This window comes from Euprymna scolopes, chromosome 23 (assembly GCF_053919585.1).
Source record: "Euprymna scolopes isolate OS-2025 chromosome 23, ASM5391958v1, whole genome shotgun sequence".
NCBI lineage: Eukaryota > Metazoa > Mollusca > Cephalopoda > Sepiida > Sepiolidae > Euprymna > Euprymna scolopes.
The window spans coordinates 72,124,701-72,145,437 of NC_136504.1; the positions used below are offsets into that span (position 1 = coordinate 72,124,701).

General features: G+C 32.8%; 1 protein-coding gene across 2 annotated transcripts in view; it reads left to right on the forward strand.

Moving 5' to 3' along the window:
* Window positions 1-20,737, forward strand: part of LOC145245994 (transcription elongation regulator 1-like) — a 144,744-nt gene that overhangs the window by 76,559 nt on the left and 47,448 nt on the right. For both annotated transcript variants that reach the window (XM_080107790.1, XM_080107791.1), the window contains exons 10-12: window positions 8,209-8,257; window positions 8,609-8,777; window positions 9,498-9,706. In XM_080107790.1, the coding sequence (XP_079963916.1) occupies window positions 8,209-8,257; window positions 8,609-8,777; window positions 9,498-9,706 (427 nt within the window). The remainder of the gene's footprint in view (window positions 1-8,208; window positions 8,258-8,608; window positions 8,778-9,497; window positions 9,707-20,737) is intronic.

The following is a 20,737-nucleotide window of genomic DNA, read 5'->3' on the forward strand; positions in this document are numbered from 1 at the left end:
AAAATAGAAATAACAAATCCAAACAAAGAAAATAATATTCCATCCACAACAGAACCATTAAAAAAATTATCACAGAAACCAACAAAACAACCACCAGAAATTAATAAAAACATAAGCAGTGATAAAACAGCAAATAAAGAACGTTCCAGAAAAGAAGAAAACCAAGCAATAGACAATCAAAATAGATTCCAAATTCTAGAAAAAATGGAAACCGAAAACACCCTAGATAAAAAAAAGAAACCAAACACAAGTAATCAAGAGGGAAAAAATGAATAAGAAGCCAAAACAGCAACATCTAAAGCAAGATTCTGATCGACGTCCAGATCCAAACAAAAAAAGAAAAAACCCAGCAAAACACTTCATGAAAGACACAAACTCCAACAAAAGATAAACCCTCTACTTCTAAAGAGATGGAAATAGAGGAAAACTAAACAGCCTCATGGATAGAAATAAAACACAACAAATTATCCAATGGAATTGTTGTGGAATAAGATCTAACTATAATGAACTTCTTATACTTATCTCACTCTTCAACCCAGCCATTGTCTGCTTACAAGAAACCTTCCTACAAAACAATAACCATTTTAAAACACCAAACTATGAACAATACAACTATTTCCATAACACAGGCCTTCGTGCTAATGGAGGCATCTCAATTCTTGTAAGGAATAACATACGTCAAAGTAATTTCTCTGTCAAAACAAATCTCCAAGCAATTACAACTCAAGTCACATTACACAAAACAATCACAATCTGCTCAATATACCTCCCTCCTCATGAAGCAATAAATGAAAATGAACTAGAAAATTTAATAAAACCCCTTCATCCTCCTAGGAGACTTTAACTGCCACAGTACGCTATGGAGATGTGAAGTCACAAACTCAAAAGGAAACAAAATTGAACAATTAATTAACAAAAATAACTTATGCCTTCTCAATCAAAAAAATCCCACCTACTTAAATCCAACAGATGGATCAACTAGTGCCATTGATCTTACCATGTGTGATCCATCAAGCTTCTTGGATTATACATGGAGCACTTACGAAGAACCCTGTCGAAGTGATCACTTCCCTATTATAATCAATTACTGTAACTCCATCCATAACCACATACCCAGGTGGAACACAAACAAAGCCAACTGGGCCAAATTTAAAGAACTTTGTTCACTAAAATTAACAGAACATCAAATCCAAACAATAGAAGAATTCACGGAAGTACTCATAACAAAAAATGCATACCCAAAAATTCTCCTCCTGGAAAAAAACAAAACAAACCATGGTTCAATCCAGAATGTAAAACGGCCATTAGACAGAGAAAGGCAGCCTGAAGAAAATTTAAAAAAACAACCGACAACCAACAACTTAATAGAATACAAACACTAAAGAACTAAAACTCGAAAAACAATTAAAGAATTCAAAAGATCCTGCTGGCAACAATTTGTCAACAAAATCAACATCACCACTAAACCCAAAACTGTCTGGGAAATGATTAGGAAAATAACTGGAAAATATAATCCGAATCCAATCAAACACCTTCTCACAAATAAACAAAAAATAACTGATAAAAAAGATATTGCTAACACACTAGCTAAAACCTTTGTTGAAAATTCATCATCAAAACACTACAATAGACAATTCCAAATACTTAAGAAATATGAAGAAAAGTACAAAATAAACTTTAACTCTAAAAACCAAGAGCCTTACAATGAAATCTTCTCACTCAATGAACTAGAAACCGCCATAGAAAAATCCCATAACTCAGCTGTAGGACCAGATGAAGTGTACTACATTTTCCTTAAAGAAATTCCGCCCGAATCATTAAAACTCCTTCTCAAAATTTATAATAAAATGTGGGAAACAAAAGATTTCCCAACTTCATGGAAACAAGCAACAATAATACCGATACCCAAATTGGGAAAAGATACATCAAACCCAGAAAACTACAGACCAATAGCTCTCACAAGCTGCCTATGCAAAAACGTTCGAAAGAATGATTAACTACCGTCTTATATGGTATCTAGATGACAACAAAATAATTTCTAAAATCCAGTGTGGATACCAAAAAATTGAGGATGTATAGACCACATCATTAACCTCGAAAATTACATCAGAGAAGCTTTTATCAATAAGGAACACGTAACATCTGTTTTTTTTTTTTTATTTTGAGAAAGCATATGAAACTACCTGGAAACACAGTATCATAAAAGATCTCCACAACATTGGACTAAGAGGCAGACTACCTAAATTCATAAAAAATTTCTTAAGAGACAAATCTTTCCAAGTTCGCATAGACTCGACTTTATCAGATCCACAAAATCAAGGAGTGCCCCAAGGCAGCATATTATCAACAACTATCTTTAACATAAAAATCAATAACATTATAAAAGAACTCTCTCTTGAAATACATAGCTCCTTATATGTAGATGACTACTCAATCAGCTACAGATCTAAATACACTCACACTATTGAAAGAAAACTACAACATAACATAAATAAAATTAATAAATGGGCGACTAAAAATGGTCTCAAATTCTCCAAAACAAAATGCATTCATTTCTGTAACTAACGCAAACTCCACCCTGATCCAACCTTACAGATTGAAGGCGAAAAAATTCCATTCGTAAATGAACATAAGCACCTGGGAATCATTTTTGACAAAAAACTAAATTTCATTCCACACATCAATCACATCAAAACCAAATGTAATAAAGCATTACAACTCCTACGAGTCATTGCCCATACAGATTGGGGAGCTGACAAGAACACACTATTCAAACTATATAGAGCATTAATTAGATCAAAAATAGATTATGGTAACTTCATATATCAATCCATCAGAAAATCATATCTAAAAACCCTCAACACGATATGCCACTCTAGACTAAGGCTAGCACTAGGAGCATTTCCAACCTCCCTTGTAGAAAGCCTGTATGCAGAAGCACATGAAACTCCTCCAATGCTTAGAAATCAAAACCTTGGTCTAAAGTACTACACAAAACTTACAGCCAACCCCACAAACCCAGCATACAATAGCACTTTAAATCCAAACTGTAAACACCTTTTCGACCAAATAGAAAATGCAATCAAAACCTTTGGACTTAGAATAAAATCGATTTCCAAAGAAGCAAATCTACCCATAACCAAAATTCACGAAACTGTCCTACTCAAAACCCTTCCCTGGAAAATCGTATCCCCTAACATCGACCTAAATTTAAGTAAATATGAAAAGAAATATACTTATCCATGATGATCTCAATAAAATCAAAGAAAAGTATCCAGACCACACACACATCTATACAGATGGGTCTAAACAAAATAACGCAACAGCCAGTGCAGCAATACTCAATAAATCAATCAAAAAACAATCAAACCTCCCAAAAGAAACTTCAATCTTCAGTGCTGAAATACATGCTCTAATCCTAGCTCTCAAACTTGCCTCCAATAACAAAAAAAAAAAAAAAATTTATAATCCTTTCAGACTTCCAATCTACTCTAAAAGCGATTAAAAATAAAAAGATGGACAACCGCCTAATCGCAAAATTACTCCAAAACTTAACTGAATTAAACAGTAAAAAAGAAATCATAGTCTGCTGGATACCGACTCATTCCAGTATTAAAGGTAATGAAATAGCAGATTCAACAGCAAAAAAACGCCTTAAATCTCCCAATCGATGCAAATTTTAAAATTCTATACATAGATCTAAAAAGACGTATCAACGCATATACAACAGAGAAATGGCAAACCCACTGGAATGAACACCCTAACAACAAACTTCACGAAATCATGCCAAAAATAAAAAAACAAGAACAAAATAGGAAATTAAACAGAAAAGAAGTCAAACTAACAAGAATAAAAATAGGCCATACCCACTTAACCCACTCATATGTCCTAAAAAAGAAAACCAACAAATCTGTATACCTTGTCAAACCCCACTCACAATCAAACACATATTAATTGAATGTACTGATTTTGTAACAGTAAGAAATCGATTCTACAAAGAAAACAGAGTTATTTGATAAAAACAATCCCCACATCATACTCTCATATCTTAAAGAAATTGGTCTTTATAAAACCTTTAAAAAGAACCCTTTATACAACGGTCCTGGATATGACCTAAAACTATATCCGATGGTGAGGCTCCAGCTTGCGGGCCTTGGGGAGTGTGGAGCCACCTTTTAATTGCCATTGCTCCCAGATCCACTCTGACCCGGAGTGGTAGTACCTGTTAGGGTCCCAACTATGGATTAAATAGAATCCGACTTAAAAAACAATTAAATCCATTAAAAAATCGTTCCTCAAAATCACTAGATTCGAAATTAAATAACCTGAAAAAGGTTGATATGCCATAAAAAAAAAAAAAACAACCAACCAACCAGTATTACCTGTCATGAACCATTCACAGTAAAACACATATTAATCTACTGCCATGGTTTTAACTCAATTCAATCAAAATACTACCAATCCAAAGACCTAAAAGACTTATTCAACAATACAGACCCAAACAAAATCTTGAAATTCTTAAAAGAAATAAAATTATACGACAAAATTTAAACCTTCCCATCCTATAGAAATATTAATTACTACACCATTGACCAACATTTAATCTAAAACCAAACATATCACCAATAGCCAAACATAACCCGGCATTAAATAACCTCTAACGGTTGATATGCCATTAAACAAACCAATCAATCATAACTACGAAAAACATCTGCGCAGCCATATACATACATGTAGTCTAGCATTTTATATATATATATATATATATATATATATATATATATATATATATATATATAATGTATTTTATTCAGGTGTGTTAATAGTGTATACATAGAACAAACACTGGAAGAGAGGTAATATTTGATAGAAATAAAGGTATTATTGTAATTGCACACTCTAAAATGAAAATGTTACAATTTTAGGTGAATACATGTAAACAAACTAGAATAGTTGGCTGTAAAAATACATTAACAAAAAATGGAAAGCTTGTTGAAGGAGCTTAATTTTTTTTTGTTTCTGCTGAAACATATAAATAAAATGAACTGTTTTCGGAAAAATTGATTTTTAACAGTCCAAGAAATAAATAGATTTATAACTGCCCTATTAAACACAACTGAATTTTTTTTGTTTGTATTCTTCGTATTGTCACTCAAGTTGTCTAGCAATATCTGCCCTTGCATTGCTTGGAGGTGAAAGTACAGATAAGTTAATGTGTTTAGACTTGTAGTGATTTTGTTTGTTGATTTTTTTTTTTTCTAATTATAGAGTACGGAAATAATGGAAGAGAAGAGTTTTGAAAAATTTGCAAAAAATAATTTAATCATGTGTAAGTGCGTGAAACGAAAACCTTAAAGTGTAGATAATTTTTTAGAAGTGCTGGCATACACAGGATAAAGTATGCAGTTTAAAGGCTTTTATAATGTGAAAATATGAATTATGCTTAATGCAGGCAGGACAAATTTGACACTGAAATATGTGACAGTATTACAAAGCAGGTATTAATTAAAAAAAAAAAAAAATCTTTTAGTATATATATATATATATTTTATTATTATTATTATTATTATTAAAATAGCAAATGCATCTCCTTGACAAAATATAAGCAATATGTGTATGGGTTTAAACATTTTTTGGTATGGTTCCATACCAAAATTAAAATTAAAAAAAAAAAATTTTTTAATTCAGATTTTAAAAAAATGATCCAGTCTCAAAATAATCCTTATCTTAATAAAAATCATAATATCAACAAAAAGTCTTCTTTAATCATATTACATTTTGAGATAGTTTTGAATATTTCAAATGTAATCATCTGATGCTATCAATCTTCGATATTTTAACTTCTCAAATAGCTTTGTTGTATTCATTGTAATCTTCAGCTTCACACCAACATTATAAGTGATTGAGTCAAAATTGTTTTCACACTATAGTACAGTATAATCATGTTGACGCACATCAAATCAAAATTGTTTTCACACTATAGTACAGTATAATCATGTTGACGCACATCAAATCAAAATTGTTTTCACACTATAGTACAGTATAATCATGTTGACACACATCAAATAAAAAACATGTTTTCACACTATAGTACAGTATAATCATGTTGACACACATCAAATAAAATGTTTTCACACTATAGTACAGTATAATCATGTTGACACACATCAAATAAAAAACATGTTTTCACACTATAGTACAGTATAATCATGTTGACACACATCAAATCAAATGTTTTCACACTATAGTACAGTATAATCATGTTGACACACATCAATTAAAAAAATGTTTTCACACTATAGTACAGTATAATCATGTTGACACACATCAAATAAAAAAATGTTTTCACACTATAGTACAGTATAATCATGTTGACACACATCAAATAAAAAACATGTTTTCACACTATAGTACAGTATAATCATGTTGACACACATCAAATAAAATGTTTTCACACTATAGTACAGTATAATCATGTTGACACACATCAAATAAAAAACATGTTTTCACACTATAGTACAGTATAATCATGTTGACACACATCAAATAAAAAAATGTTTTCACACTATAGTACAGTATAATCATGTTGACACACATCAAATAAAAAAATGTTTTCACACTATAGTACAGTATAATCATGTTGACACACATCAAATAAAAAACATGTTTTCACACTATAGTACAGTATAATCATGTTGACACACATCAAATAAAATGTTTTCACACTATAGTACAGTATAATCATGTTGACACACATCAAATAAAAAAAATGTTTTCACACTATAGTACAGTATAATCATGTTGACACACATCAAATAAAAAACATGTTTTCACACTATAGTACAGTATAATCATGTTGACACACATCAAATAAAAAAATGTTTTCACACTATAGTACAGTATAATCATGTTGACACACATCAAATAAAAAAAATGTTTTCACACTATAGTACAGTATAATCATGTTGACACACATCAAATAAAAAACATGTTTTCACACTATAGTACAGTATAATCATGTTGACACACATCAAATAAAATGTTTTCACACTATAGTACAGTATAATCATGTTGACACACATCAAATAAAAAACATGTTTTCACACTATAGTACAGTATAATCATGTTGACACACATCAAATAAAATGTTTTCACACTATAGTACAGTATAATCATGTTGACACACATCAAATCAAATGTTTTGACACTATAGTACAGTATAATCATGTTGACACACATCAAATAAAAAAATGTTTTCACACTATAGTACAGTATAACCATGTTGACACACATCAAATCAAAATTGTTTTCACACTATAGTACAGTATAATCATGTTGACACACATCAAATAAAAAAATGTTTTCACACTATAGTACAGTATAATCATGTTGACACACATCAAATCAAAATTGTTTTCACACTATAGTACAGTATAATCATGTTGACACACATCAAATAAAAAAATGTTTTCACACTATAGTACAGTATAATCATATTGACACACATCAAATAAAAAAATGTTTTCACACTATAGTACAGTATAATCATGTTGACACACATCAAATAAAAAAATGTTTTCACACTATAGTACAGTATAATCATGTTGACACACATCAATTAAAAAAATGTTTTCACACTATAGTACAGTATAATCATGTTGACACACATCAAATCAAATGTTTTCACACTATAGTACAGTATAATCATGTTGACACACATCAATTAAAAAAATGTTTTCACACTATAGTACAGTATAATCATGTTGACACACATCAAATCAAATGTTTTCACACTATAGTACAGTATGATCATGTTGACACACATCAATTAAAAAAATGTTTTCACACTATAGTACAGTATAATCATGTTAACACACATCAAATAAAAAAATGTTTTCACACTATAGTACAGTATAATCATGTTGACACACATCAAATCAAAGTGAGGCCATATTTAACTTTATCAGCAGCTATTTGAGAATACCAGCTACTATACATGGAAAGATAGCAGCATGTTTAAAAAAATTAACCCATATCCTCTAGGCATTGATAAATGGTGACTCTCAAGCATTGATAAGCAGTGATCCCCAAGTAAAAAAAAAAAACAAGCATTTAATCAAAGATTATGTAAAATATCTAAAAATGTCAAGTTTTATACCATAAATGTTTTATCAAAATTTAATTGCAGTAAACTTTTTTGTGTTTCAGAAAAGAAAGAGGAAGAGGAAGAGGATGAACCTCCTACTAAAAAGAAAAAGTAAGTTTTTGAAAAAAAATTGCAGATTATTTTGATTTTTTGTAAGATAGACATTTAGGATGCTGAAAATTTATCATTATTTGAATTCCATGCATTAGCTAATGTCACAAACTAATTTTTGTAGTACAATTTTTAGAATTTAGACAATCATAATGTAATAATTATTTTCAGACTACTTGGAATCAATATATAGAAATTGTGATTTTTCTATGTGATTTTTATTTTTGCAACTTTTTTTTTTAACATACTAGAATATTTTCAAAAGCAAATAAGAATATATTAATTTTAGTATGATGATTTTATAAAACAAATTATTGAAAATGTTTCTTTAAGTTTTTTTTTAATTTTTAGAATTGACAAAGATGATGTAAAAACAGATGAAAAGAGAGAACCCATTAAACAGATTGATGCTGGCAAGGAAGCTGCAATAGAAGCTGAAGTGCAGGCAGCTCGACAAAGAGCGATGGTCCCTTTGGATATCCGTATGAAACAATTCAGAGATATGTTAGCAGAAAAGGAGGTAAAGGAATATACTCTGTATAGTATTAAAAATCAAATTAGCATATTCTTGATAGAGTAAAACCTTATCTAGCTAAGATCAAAGTGTAGTATCTGTTCTGCCCTTGGTCATTGAAGGGGAGATCCTCCAAGATTAAAGCAATGTAAAATTTTCTCTCAATATTTATCTATTATTTATATATTTTTTTTATTATCTTTATTTTTAAATAATTTACAAAGAAATGAGATGGTAGAAGCTCAAAAGTAAATCATTTTTATTTTTAAATGAAAATAAGAGGAATTATATTTTTTTTTTTTTTTTTTTTTAGCTTACTCTTTGTTGGAATAATTAGTTTCAGAAAGAAACCTGTAAAACACCCTGAATTGTTGTATCTAAATAATTATGTTTGAAACAATTAAAAAGGCAACTATACCACAATTGAAGCAACATCTGATGAATGTTTCTTGGAGGCATGAAAGTAGATGTTAGATTTGTGAGTTATCAGAACTAAAACAAAAAAACAAAAAAATTTATCGATTGCTATAAAGTAATGTTAAAATTTTTTTTTATATTGACCACTATAAAATAATGCTAAAACACTTAATATTGACCTATAAAAAATGTAAAAATAAAAAGTTTTCAATATTATATAAAACTATAAAATTTAAAAAAAAATTTTTTTTTTTTTTTTTTATTGACCACTGTAAACTAATTTTAAAAACTTTTTTTTTTTGTGTGTAGGTATCTGCATTTTCCCCTTGGGAGAAAGAGTTGCACAAAATTGTATTTGATCCGCGGTATTTGTTGTTAACCTCTAAAGAACGTAAACAGGTATTTGAACAATATGTGAAGGAACGTGCAGAAGAAGAAAGACGTGAAAAACACCGTAAACTAAAAGAAAAGCGGGAATCCTTCAGAATGTTAATGGAAGAGGCAAAATTACACGGAAAGTATGTTTAAGTTCTTATGCTTTGCTTTTAATGTAATATATCGTTTTCATATGGAGAAAAAAAATTGATATATATGTACACATGGTATATATTAATGATTTTTTGTGATATTTTTATTGAAGTGTTTAAAATGGTTTCATAAAAATTGCTGGATTTTAAACAAATTATTTTCTCAAAAATATAGTTCTATCATAAATAAATATTAACTTCAAGAAATTATAACTTAGACAGCAGGTTGGCATAGATCAGATGCAGTTTGGCTTTGTACCTAGCATGGGCACATTTAATGCCATATTTATTTTTCACCAATTACAGGAAAGAGATGCCTGCAGACAAAACTCTACATGGCATTTGTGCTAGAGGAAGCCTTCATCAGTCTTGACAAAGATGCAATGGTGCGCATAGAGGAGTGGTTTATCTGCCAACATACATGAATGTTAATAGTTAAGGGTGGATGGCGTGGTGATTTTCATCATAATCTTTGTGACACTGTCAAGTTTCGGTTGGACTGTCCATGTCAATTATTCTCTACTGATGACTTTATCATTGCTAAGTGCTTGGAACAGTTAAAAGATAAACTGAAATATGGACAAACAGTCTGGAGGTCGAACCTAAAACCAAAGTGATAGTGTTTGCCTCAGATCTACAATCCCTGAAGGACTTTAGTGTTAGAAGCAACGTAATACAGTGTAACCTTAATCTATTATGGATTCACAAAATGTGCAGTGACCCTACAGGTTAAGTTAGCCCTGAATCTTAATTTCAAATGTTGGAGATGCAAGGGACATGTGCATCTTAATGACGATTGTCCACACAAAGAGATTGCACTAGATGACAATATCCTCATAGTAACAGATTCTTTTTGCTATATAGGAGATATGTAGAATGCAGGTGATGGATATGAACTCGATGCTATCACAAAAGTCAAGGCAACTTGGCAAATTTTGTGAGTTGTTGCCTCTGATAAAATCATATGCTGTCCTTCTCTATATCTGGTATGAGTTGTATAGCAACTGTGTCAAGAGCGTCATGATGCCACGTGGCCAAGAAAGAGCTGGCCTCTTGCCCAGCTCTTTTTTTGTCTGTCTGCAGCAAATGAATATCTGCAGTGTGAAATCTAAGGTCAAATGATTTGCTGAAAGCACTAGACTTGTTCAGCATGGAGATTATCCTACGGATGAATCGGATGTACTGGTTAGGGTCATGCAAAATATTAATCCACTTGGATGAACTGTTATAGAAGCATGAGTGTCTTGAATTGCAGGAAGGAAAAACTTTTGAAGCAAGTGATTGGACAAAACTGCACAAAGTGAAATTTAAAGATTGCTGATCTGTGAGAAAGCTTACGTAACATCAGAAAACGTCTGAACCATGAACAAAGAAAAGTGACATAAATGAAAAGATTTTCAATACAAAATTATAAAGGTTCAACTTGGGAAAACTCAAGAAATTAAAAAAACTTTTTACTCTAATATAAAACTGCAAATACTATAAGCATACAGCTGTTTATACAGATAGGTTCAAAACTCTGAATGAAGAAGGCGACTGCCACCAAAAACAAATCAAACTATCAAATAATGCTTCCATCTATGCAGCTGAATTACAAGCCATAAAAGTAATCAAGAACTCAAGGGAGGGAAAATACATAATTTTTCCAGATTTGTTTAGCCTGAGATCGATTAAGATTAGTAACTCAAATCATCTAGGTTGAATAGAACTGTACTGAATAAACTGTCTAGTCTTTCAAAAAATAGACTACCTAAAAACAAAACAAAAACATTAATGATAATTTAGTTTAAAAAAAAAAAAAAAAATTTTAATCAAATAAAAATGCATATCAATTTAAAAAATTAAATTTTTAGTATTTCTCTGTTGAGATCAATTTACATAAAAAATGGATTGAGAAAATCTGAGGTTGATGCAGAAATTCTACTCTAACAATTTAAATTAACTAAAAAAACTGCAACAAAAGAAGCAACAATTCAAATACTAGTACCTTTATACAAGAGGTTCATTTTATAAAAATGTAGTCATTGATTGTCTCATGATTAATTAAAAACACATGTAAAAAAAGGTCTTTTCTTTCTTTGAATGTAAGAAAATATGTTCAGCATATTCTTGTGTTAGTATGGCATTGTTGATATTTGAGTTTTGGTAGATTACCAAAATTTAGCAATATTCAGCCAGGTTTCTGATTGTTTCGAAATACCAGAATGGCAAAAAAATATCAAATCTCTCCTGACTGGTAATGCTTGTGAATTAGATATTTTCTAGACACTTCCTTCCTGAAAGAAGCAGGTTCAACCTGCTTTGAGTGAATGCAAGACTAGTAGAAGAGTGCTTTACACAGTTTATTGCCATAGCACCTGCAAGAGTAAATTTTTTTTTTTAGGTAGTTTTGCAAGTAAGGATTGTTTGAAATTCAAGATCACTTGATTAAAACAAACAAAAGGGATAAACTCTGTATTAAAAACAAACAAAAGGGATTAACTCTGATTAGTTCTAATAATGCACTGTTGATGTATCGTCTTATTTTGTTAAAGTTAATTCCAATCAAACAAAAAGATTCAGAAAAAGGTAGAACAATGATTTGGGTCTGAATAAGAATTTTGTGCGTAAAAAAAAAAAACGGGACTACATTCCAGTTTAATTTTAGGATGTGAATAATTTCCACTTGGAATTAAGATTTTTGTATTGATTTTATGTTTCCACCTTTAGAAAAATCAGTATTTTATTAAACTATTGAAAGAAATTTAGTTTCTCCTCCCTCAAATCCAGAATTTTTTATTTAAGTGAGTGTTAAAATCTTGGGAGTTTGAGTTGGTGCAAGTAAAAAATAATAAAAAAACATCTAGTAATGATTTCTTTTAATTTAAGAGAACCTAACCGTAAGTTACCACTCATATGTTGTACCTATGCAATTCTTTATCTGATTTTTACAATTATGATAGAAATCTGAAACTTTGATTACAACAAACTTACAAAATGATAGCAAGTTTATGAAAGAAATGTTTCAAGAAACATTTGTTTGAGGGATGTTACAAATAGTAAAAATGAGTTTAACATTTGATTCGTGTATCACGGGACTTGAGTTTTGAAAAAAAAATTGAGGAATTTGTTTGGAAGATAAGATTTCCTCCGCGTCAATATTTTACGAGTGTTATTCATCTACAACATTCAGCGTGGTCTTTGTGTTAGGTTAGGGTTATGTGTAAGTTTAGTTAGTGATAAACTGGTGTGAAAGTTAAGATGTCACAAGTCTGCTGTTCTCCGAGATTTTTTCTCTGTCCTGGAGTCTATGAGCAGGTGCTACATTAATTGATAGGTATGCTAATGTGATTGGGCCCATTTTTTCCAAAGAGGTTTGTTGCATTGAAATCATATAGTACTGGGGTAGTATTATGCCTGGCTTTCATATGAGAGAGGGAAAGTTAGACTCAGAAGGAAATTGCTAACTATTGTGTATAGCAACATAGCAAATTCATTTAGCAAAAATATATATATATATATATATATATATATTGTATTGGTAGTAATTATTTGTGTGTCCACCAAAAGAGTGCTCAATGTTTAGACAGAGCCAAAATACGTGAATTTAGTTTACAAACAAATGGCTACACATAAGCATACATGTTTCAGCGAAAACCCAGTAAATAACTTTAAACCTTATATGAAAAATAATGCTAACCCTATATACATAAATCCCCAATCCAACCACCCACCGACCATTATAAAACATATACCCGTCTCCATAGAAAGTAGAATTAATAATAACTCGTCTAATGAAGAGGTATTCAATAATCATAAAAATATTTATAACCGGGCACTAAAAGATAGTGGTTACAAAAACGCTAACATTACGTATAAACATAACAAGAATATACATAATAAAAGTAATAATCTGGAGGAGGGCAGTAGCAGTGATAATAATAATGATAGTAATAATGAAAATGGCGGTAGTTGTGACAATAATATGAATACTAATAATAGATCTAGAAAAGTGATTTGGTTTTCACCTACTTATAATAGCTCACTAAAAACTAAAATTGGAAAAAAGTTTTTGTAATTAATCGACAAACACTTTCCTCCAGGTAATTTACTACACAAGATTTTTAACAGAAATACCATAAAAGTGAGTTACAGTTGTTGCGACAACTTAGAAAGAATTATAAAAAAGCATAACAATAAGATATTAATGAAATCTAATGTTGCAACAGTTAATGATTCTAAAATAGTTAACAATTGTAATTGTAAATTTCCTACGACCTGTCCCGTAAACAAAATGTGCCTAACACCTTCGGTAGTGTATCTAGCTAAAATATTCCCAGAAGAAAACCCTAATGATGAAAAATTTTATATTGGGAGTACAAAATTAACGTTCAAAGGAAGATACTACGGGCATAAAAGATCGATGAACAACCTAAGTTACGAAAAAGATACTTCCTTATCTATACACTATTGGAAGCTAATTAGAGAAAACAAAACGCCTAGAATACATTGGAAAATAATAAAAAAGGCTAAAGCATGTTACTCTTTGCAGCCACCTTGTTTCTTATGCCTGCATGAGAAAATGGAGATTACTAATTTTAAAGACCGAGACAAACTTTTAAATATAAAACAAGAATCGGCAATCTCCTGCAAGCATTTTCGGATACATACGCTTAAAAAATTATAAAACGCCTAAGTTTGTAAATAATATTTTTATAGTTTTTTATAGTATTTCCAGTTCCCCCCGCCCCTTTTATCCTTTTCCCATAACTAATTTTATTCTATACTGAAACCATTCTAAACGTTAATTATTTTAAACATTTGTATTTTAACATCAAATAATCATACCCTATACCTAATAAGTTGAATTTTTAACTAAGATATTTTTTATTTTTGGTTTATTTATCTTTAATCGTAATGTAGTTATCTTACCATAATTATACTTTTCATAATCGTTTAACGTAGGTTTTAATGGTCACCTCATCGAGCCTAATTTATTTAATTTATTTTATTTTTATACTTAAATCACCTATTTTTATACGTAATTTTTAAAACGTTAGAATTTAAAAAAGTAATATCATACGGACACTAATTTATTTACATGTTAACCATTTATTTTATACGTAAGTTTTTTTTGTTTTTTTTAACGTTAGCATTTACAATGAATAATATAACTGACATTATTTCGTTAATTATTCATTACATCGTAAACTTTTTTCAAAAAACGTATACTATTTATTTTATTTTAAACGTTAGTGGCCTAATGAATTATTCAGATAACAATATATTTTAACTGATTAATATTAATGTTAATAAATAATTATACTTATGATGTACATATTACAGTTGAATACAGCCGTTCCCTTTTTTAAATCTTGGGTTCCTATTCTACACAACTTACCTACTGAACTAGGAATTTACTGATAATATTGAAACTCATTACGCACTATAAATAAAATAAAATAAAATAATAAATAAATTAATATAATGGATGATCACATTTTAATGTATATACTTTCTCTTAAGGTCCTGTCTCTCTTTTTGTTTTTTTTTACACAGTGATCACCACTTATCAAGGCCCGGAAGCCACTCAGGGATAAGAGTTATTGCAAGTACATTACGTTAGTGTGGAGATTTGATGAAGTGTTTAATTAAGGGGGGCGGTTCATTAGGAATTTGTTAACATTGGACTTGAAGACATCCAAGTTGTAGTACGGAGGGAAGCAGGCAGACGGAACAGAGTTCCACAGGTGTGCAGTTCTAAGAAAGAAGCTTTGTTCATGGAATCCAGGTTTTGATTTAGGCACAGATAAAGAGTGGGGGAAATTTTTCACAGTGGATTCAGCTAGACGGGTGTTTTTTGTGAAAGATTGGCGAGGGGGGGACCAGAGATTGGAGTTCAGAGGAGCACCTGCCATGGAAATAACGATAAAACAAGGATAGGCTCGCAACGTCTCTTCTGTGGGAGAGAGGTTGCAGGGTAGAGAAAAGGGCATCCCCCACTAAGCCACAAAGTTTATTTTGTACTCTGTCAAAGCAGGATAGGCTGTTTTTAGCAGCTCCTGCCCAGATATGGCAACAGTATTCCATCCTTGGACGTACTTGGCTTTTATATAGATAGAGAATTGCATCAGTAGTGAGATATCTTCTGGAGCGGTAGAAGGATCCCACCATCTTTCCAGCGACCTTGGCAACAGACTTGATGTACGTGTTCCATTTCAGATCAGGAGTAAAGGTCAAACCCAGAAGCTTGTCAAAACACGGAGCCTCACCCAGACGAGAGCCATCCATTTCAATTGATGCCAGCTGGGGATCAGAGCGTTGATGATGTAAGGATAGGAGTTTGGTTTTGGATGCATTAAAGGTAACCAGCCACATCTTCCCCCACTGAACCACGCGCTCGAGATCAGAGGAGAGAGAATCAGAGAGAACTTTGTCATTTACAGCCTTTAATGTGTTGCCGTAGATGGTCGTGTCATCAGCATAGATGTCAACGAATGATTTAAGTATGTGTTTAGGGAGGTCATTGATGTAGATCAGGAAGAGAGTTGGGCCAAGGATTGACCCCTGAGGGACTCCAGCATTTATATTGCAGGCCTCCGATTTTTGTCCATCTACCACTACTCTTATGAACCTATCGGAGAGAAATGATTTAATGATTGAGAAAACATTTCCAGTTATACCGTAGCTGGAAATCTTGTGAAGTAGACCCTTATGCCATACCTTGTCGAAGGCCTTTGATATGTCAAGAGCAATTGCCCTAGAAAGGAAGCCTTTGTCAAGAGATTCACTAATTCTGTGGGATATAACCGTCAGCACATCTGCGGTAGATCTTGCAGAGCGGAAACCATATTGTGTGTCACTAAGAAGGTTATTTCTGCTGAGGTGGTTGACTATTTCTCTATTTAATATGGATTCCAGCAACTTACTCATAACACACAGGAGACTTATAGGTCTGTACTGAGAGGGAGATGACTTATCACCTGAATTCTTAAATACAGGGCAAACTGATGAGGTCTTCCAGGGAGTCGGAAAGCACTTCTCCTTAAGGCAGCGCTTAAATAGTTTCGTAAGTATGGGAGCAAGTTCTGGTTGAAGCTTTTTTAACACTATAATTGGGATTCCATCAGGGCCAGTTGCTTTACTGGAATCTAGGTTCTTTATTAGCTTGGCGACCTCATGCACGGATATTTGTATGTTATCTAGCTTGTTCTAGGAGGAAATATGGGGAGTTGATGGCCTTCGTCGCATAGGGTAGAATTAGCTGCAAAGTTCTTTGCAAATAGTTTGGCCTTGTCTGATGCTGATGAGATAACCTCTGGTCCATTGATAATGGTTGGGATAGAACACACACTTCTGTTCAGGATCCTATTTGTTATTTGCCAAAACTGGTGGGATCCAAGCCGCTGATCAGCTACCTTGGATTTAACAGACTGGGCATATAGCTCTCTTGCATTTTTTATTACTCTTTTACAGTGGTTGCTGGCAGACCTGAAAGCAGCTTTAGTCTCAGTGCATCTATTACGTTGGTAGCTATGGAAAAAGTGATTTCTGTGTGCGATAGCAGCAGCACATTTTGGGGAGAACCATGTCTGGCTGTTAGGTTTTTGTTGGAATTTTTTAGATGGTATGAATCTGTCTATGCCTACAATTAACCATTCGGTCAGATCTGATACTATAGAGGACACTTCCTTTTTAAACATGGAGTGCAGAGGTAAATCAGATATGAATGTACGGAAGCTATCCCAGTCAGCCATAGAATATCGATATACAGTACGGTGGAGGGGTACGTCTGGGGACTTCTTACATTTTGTTTTTATCTTAACTGATACGACGGAGTGGTTGGAGGATCCTAGAGGAGAATGAACGGAACATGAACATAGCTCAGGGGAAGTTGAGAGAAAAAGGTCTAAGAGGCTTGCATATTGACCGGGTGTATCGAGCACACGGGTGGGTTTGCGAACAATCTGAGTGAGGTCATAAGCAATGGCAAAATCATGACAAAACCTCCCCTCATCATCTGTCTTATTTGAATGGGTCAGCCATTCCAGGTTATGGACATTGAAGTCACCACAGATGTGGATGTTAGCCGAGGGATGTGAAGACAGTATGTGGTCTATTTTCTCAGATATGCTCTTAAAGATAGTAACTCCGCTGTTGTGGGGCCTATAGAGGGCAAATATAAATGCAGTGGTGTTAGCAAGTGCAACTCTGAAGCACATATAGGGTAAATTAGGATCTTCTCTAGAGATATCCCTGCCACACGGGAAGCCATCCTTAATGTAGGCACATATTCCATGCTCATGGCGATCTTGGGTGTCAGATTTAGCTATTAAATTAGAGTATCCGTTAATTATGAACTCATCTAGGGAAGTAGTCGGCCCTATTCCAGTTTCACTTAGAAATAATATGTCCGGTCTCGTCTCCTGTAATTGGGTTTCAACCTCTGGAAGGTTGGAACGTAGACCCCTGATTTTGGAGAAGGAGACCTGATAGTAGGGGTCTACATTGGAAGATGGGGTTCTAGGTTTAATCGAGTTTTTATTCTGGAGATATTTCATGTTGAGGTTTTGGGATTAGTGGAATAGGTCGGCATACTTGGTTAGAGCAGTACAGAGAGGGAAAGTAAGAGAGAAAAAGACAGGAAAATTTTTTTTTGTAGCACACGAAAAGGTAAAGCCGTAACAATTACCCACTAGTATGGCATTGAGAAGCCCCACCAGAGACTACTGCATGGTCCAGATCCACTCACCAAATGGCAATACAGCAGTCCCAGTACTTTGCGCTTGCTGATAGGACAGCCTCCTTAGTGGTTAATCCAAGGTTCGGGTCCCTGACTATCAGGCGGATAACGTCAGCCCAGACAAAACGTTTACCTCCAGCACCCTTACTAGTGACATGGCCACAAGGACAGACAGAGGCAGAAAAATTTCCGACATCTCAGACTACTGTTCACCAAGTACTACCAACCTTTAAGCAGCTTTTTCTTCACTCTTTGTCAGAAAAATCACTCATTGAATGAGGACTGAATGACAAAATAGGAGAAGCGAGAGTTACTGGAGCTGCCGATAACACATCCACTGTATTATCTACTCTCCATTAAAAAAAAAAAAAAAAAAAAACGGGGGAGAGGAGGGGAATGGGGACAAGTGACTTATTTATATCTAAGTATTAAGTCCGGTGCTAAGTTAACAATTCAGGACACTTTTGATGATAATCTCCCCTCCCATATTAATGGGTGGAAGTTTGTCGTTATCTATCGAGTTTAAATCATTAGAGTTTCATCTTATAATTAATTAAAATCCATTAATTAACTATTATCAATTTGTAAAGTCGGCTTAATATTAATTTACATTCGAGTTTAGATAATTTTTCAGGGTTTTACTTTAGGAGGTTCGTTTTCATGAGTAACTGTTTCTTTGCACTGTATTATATTTCGAATGTACTTCAACATAAGGTTAACTATATTAGATGGTTTGATTTGGCAGCAAGAAGGAAGCATTTTCAATACAGGCAAGGTTGCAGTAATAGTATATATTAAGTATACTACTTAAATAAAGTCCTAAGTTTATCTACTCTATTAGAGAATAATTTCCGGCATTTTTTCTTTTATCGTTAGTTGCCGGCATTTTGTTTGTTTTTATCGTTTAACTTTGTAGCATGAGGGGGGGGGGGTAATACAGGAGAATACAGACAAGAAGAAGACAGGAGAATACAGACAAAATACATAAATAAAACACGAAAAACAAGTTTAAAAACAAGTTAACATGAAAAAAAGACATTTAGGATTAGTTTAAAAAAAAAAAATAAATAAAAATACTTAACGTTTTTGCACTAGAGATTCCATCCACCGTCTTTTTGTCAACTCCCTTTACACTTAAATATGATGATGTCCTAGCTATAAATTGGCAATGTTTGAGTTGAAACAGCCAGAGATGTCCTTGGCCTGACAAAGCGATTCCCGTACTGGGTTTTCGCTGAAACATGTATGCTTATGTGTAGCCATTTGTTTGTAAACTAAATTCACGTGTATATATATATATATATATATATTTAAATAAGGGAGTAGTCACCAACAATGTGTATTTTTTAACATTATTTTCTTATTCCGTGTCTTGGTTTTTCATTGAGAATTATGTTTGGATCATTGTAATAATGTTTTTAAGTCATTGAAATCGTTTACGTACGTTTCAGACGGTCTGATGCGTCCTCGTCAGAAATTATTTTCAAATGTGTAAAAATGGTGATTTTCTAGTTAGTTTGAAGTTTTTCCAAGGGGTGGAGGCTTGTAAGTGTTTATTTAGTGTTTATTATACATTGGTATGCTGAATTTTTATTGCTTTTTTTTTTTTTTTTTTTTTTTTTTTTTGTCCAGGGAGATTTTGACCTCGCTGTAGTCAGTCGCTATCTCTTTCTGCTAATGTGTTTTTCTTTTCCTTTAGGGTGGGGTAGCGTGTGTGTGTTTGCTTTTATTGGTTTGGGAATGTGTATATTGTTTTATAGTATTTTGAGTTATTTGCTTTCTTAGGAAGGCGGCTGTGGTCCGAGGTCGTTACTAATGTGTGTGTGGGGGGAGGGGGGACTGGCTCTTCTGAAGTAAGGGTAGGCATTCTATTTTGATATTTATTTTTTGGATTCTTGGATTTTAGTATTGTGATTTTTCGTTTTAGTCTTATATTATGTTTGTTTAGAAAGAGGGGTGTATTTAAAATAGGGGATTTTTTAATGTTTCTATTTATTTGTCTTCCCATGTGGGTATGGCCAGACCCAGGATCGGTTCCTAGTGTGGGGAAGATTTTGTTCCCCAGAGGGGGGGGGCATTGGGGGGGGGGTGTAGGTATGGGAGGGGGATGATAGAAGGGAAGATAGTCGTTTCAGTCATGAGGGGGTTCTCCTCCCCTGACTGAGGAGGGAGCGAGGTGTTGGAACAGATATTATACTATGGTTCTAGGTGTTTCCTAGTGTTGTTGGTTTCGAGGTTAAGTAGGGTTGATATTGTTCAGTGTGTTGTATTAGAGATAGGGGTGTTATGTCTGTGTGTGG